This window comes from Cynara cardunculus, assembly GCF_001531365.2.
Source record: "Cynara cardunculus var. scolymus isolate 2C chromosome LG 9, CcrdV1, whole genome shotgun sequence".
Taxonomy (NCBI): Eukaryota; Viridiplantae; Streptophyta; class Magnoliopsida; order Asterales; family Asteraceae; genus Cynara; species Cynara cardunculus.
This window is the reverse complement of record NC_037536.1, coordinates 4,845,790-4,848,335: the sequence shown is the minus strand read 5'-3', so window position 1 is coordinate 4,848,335 and position 2,546 is coordinate 4,845,790. Positions and strand designations below refer to the sequence as shown.

Sequence of the window (2,546 nt, the reverse complement as noted above, 5' to 3'; positions counted from 1 at the left end):
AATGGCAACCCAAACTAGATAGAAATATATATCACACACACATACACTAACATTTTAACTTAAATAATCCTAACGTTTCTCCAACATACGACAACCCAATATAGAGTTTGAAGTTATATATAGGTATTGTAAACTTACCGCAACCCGACTACACCTCGAAGTCACGTACTCCCCTCATGACCCGCAACCTGAAGATGACTATGTACTCAACCTCTTCTTATGTGTGTGATCGAAGAGTTCCACAGCGGACGGTGGCACGCCATTTTTGCTTTCGTTTACATAGTAGCAAGTAATAAAAACATGTGTTAATAGTGTCATATTAAAAATCAAGCTACTAAAGTAATCGATATTAAAGACCTACCAGGCGAGCACCATGTATGGCGAATGTGATCGATCCGCCGGTGTGTTTGGCTATATCACCTTCCACCATAGTCATTCGGTTATCACGTGCCGCCTTGGAAACTACACCCTTCCAAACGGGCGTGTTCCAACGATCAATCATCTCGCACCAGATACGAGGATCGAGCCACTTAGGGTGGAAGCCCTTTAACATATTCATATCCCTATGAGGGTCGTTTTCTACATAGGGCATCGATTGACTTCTGGCTATTTCTCATGCCCTTCTCCTAGCAGAATTCATGCCATCATTGTAGTTTTTGGCACCCCGAGTCTCCCATATCTGCAGCATCTTGGCGTCTAGTGATGAATCCCAACAATAGTACCCCTAAACATAAAAGATTAGTTGTTTGTTGAGTTCAAAATAAAACTAGCACAAATATAACAAGTTAAAAGAATACTACGAACCTGAAAACGCTCCAACATTCGTGTCTTCACCACCTTAGGGATTTCCGACCACGTGCACCATGGCCCCTCAATCATTGATCGAATAATCTGAGTCAAATGACGGGTCGCATGGATATTGTTAAACTTGTGTAATGAATTGAATTAGTATCGATACCCAAAAATAATTAATTTGATCAATTAGTTAATATAACACTTACTCGTTGGATGTAACACCAATCCTCATTCTCTCGGCTGGAAGATGTTCTGGAGCATTGATGCCACGGACATTTGCAGACTCAAACTCATCTGTTTGTACAGAAGCACTACTAGATCCTGGAGTAGGTGTAGGGAGGCTAGTAATAGCTCGGCTAAGTGTAGCAGTAGATGGAGTAGGTGTAGGTCGGCTAGGTGTAGCAGTAGATGTAGGTCGGCTAGGTGTAGCAGTAGATGGAGTAGGTGTAGGTCGGCTAGGTGTATCAGTAGATGGAGTAGGTGTAGGTCGGCTAGGTGTAGCAGTAGATGGGGACGGAGTACCTGTAGAATCGCCCCTACCTCTTCCCCTACCTCCTCCACGCCAAATACGCAGCATACTGTAACAAGTCTATAAGAAAGGGGTTATTAAAACAATAAAGATTTAAAAGATAAATTCACAAAGATAACATATAGACGAGTACACAAGTAAACAAAGTTTATTAACACTAAAGTCAACCTAGTATTTAATCTTCTAATGAGTGATCAGACAAGTCAAGTTCTTCTTCATCTGAGTCAGTATCGAAGTCTTCAAACTCTTCTTCGTCACTACTCTCGTCAACATGCCAGTTGTCACGACCATCATTGGCAACTTCTATGTCTTCTTCCTCCATGACAAGACAGATGGGTTCATACACTTCTTCGTTTGTACCTATGGATGTTATTCTATCATTTTCTTGAAAAATTGTTCCTCATCCACAGTTTCATCGGAAGGTACTTCGATTACACATGACGCTAAGTCATAGACCCCTCTTGGCTTTGTTTTCACCACAGTACTTGTTCAGCTTGTGATTCTAGAATAAACAGGTCGTCTGAATGAAGTCTTGATCTATGTTTGACGTCCACAATATTATGTTTTGGGTCAACTCGAACGCCATTAACTGTATCAAACCATGTGCATCTGAATATCGGTACAGCACAACGACATAGTCCATACCCATGATATTCTATCTCTAGGACTTCATCCAACAACCCATAGTAGTCAGACTCATACTCTGAGTAACAAGAGCCTCTCATGCATACTCCACTGTTATGAGTGGTGCGACCGGTACCGTGTGTTAGGGTGTGGAACTTGTAACCATTTATGAAAAACCCAGGGTGTTGAATAGCATAACGGAGTGGTCTTGAAGCCAAAAATTTTAGACGATCGGTAATGGGGTCATACCCAGACATAACCTATAATGACAAATAATCATGTAATTGGTAACATTCTATTGAAGACATATAAATAAGGATGAATAATTACAATATGTATATACTTACGTAGGTCTCAAACCAACCCGCAAGTCGTCAACATGGACCACTTTCGAGCATATTGCACGAAAGAATGTGCACAACTCAGTGATAGCGTCCCATATTGGATTCGATACCATCCCTCTAATGGAAATAGGGAGCAATCTTTGCATGAACACGTGACAATCATGACTCTTGAAGCCATAAAAACTACCATCTTCAACATTTACTAATGCCCCTATGTTGGAAGCATAGCCATCTGGAAATTTCAACTTCTTCAA

At 41.0% G+C, this 2,546-nt stretch overlaps 1 protein-coding gene across 1 annotated transcript; it reads right to left on the bottom strand.

The window, feature by feature from the left end:
- Positions 1 to 997: 997 nt before the first annotated feature.
- On the bottom strand, positions 998 to 1,646 carry LOC112517685 (anti-sigma-I factor RsgI5-like). The gene is made up of 2 exons (XM_025125072.1): positions 1,525 to 1,646; positions 998 to 1,373 (listed from the first exon to the last, which is right to left on the bottom strand). Exons 1-2 carry the CDS (start codon positions 1,644 to 1,646, stop codon positions 998 to 1,000), a joined length of 498 nt encoding a protein of 165 aa, XP_024980840.1.
- Positions 1,647 to 2,546: the final 900 nt, after the last annotated feature.

What these genes read in the sequence shown, in the direction of transcription:
- LOC112517685 (XM_025125072.1), bottom strand. Translation starts at nt 1,646, where the DNA reads ATGGAGGAAGAAGACATAGAAGTTGCCAATGATGGTCGTGACAACTGG. An exon ending in GATGAAGAAGAACTTGACTT is followed by an intron (nt 1,374 to 1,524) that starts GTCTGATCACTC and finishes GACTTGTTACAG; the next exon opens with TATGCTGCGTATTTGGCGTG.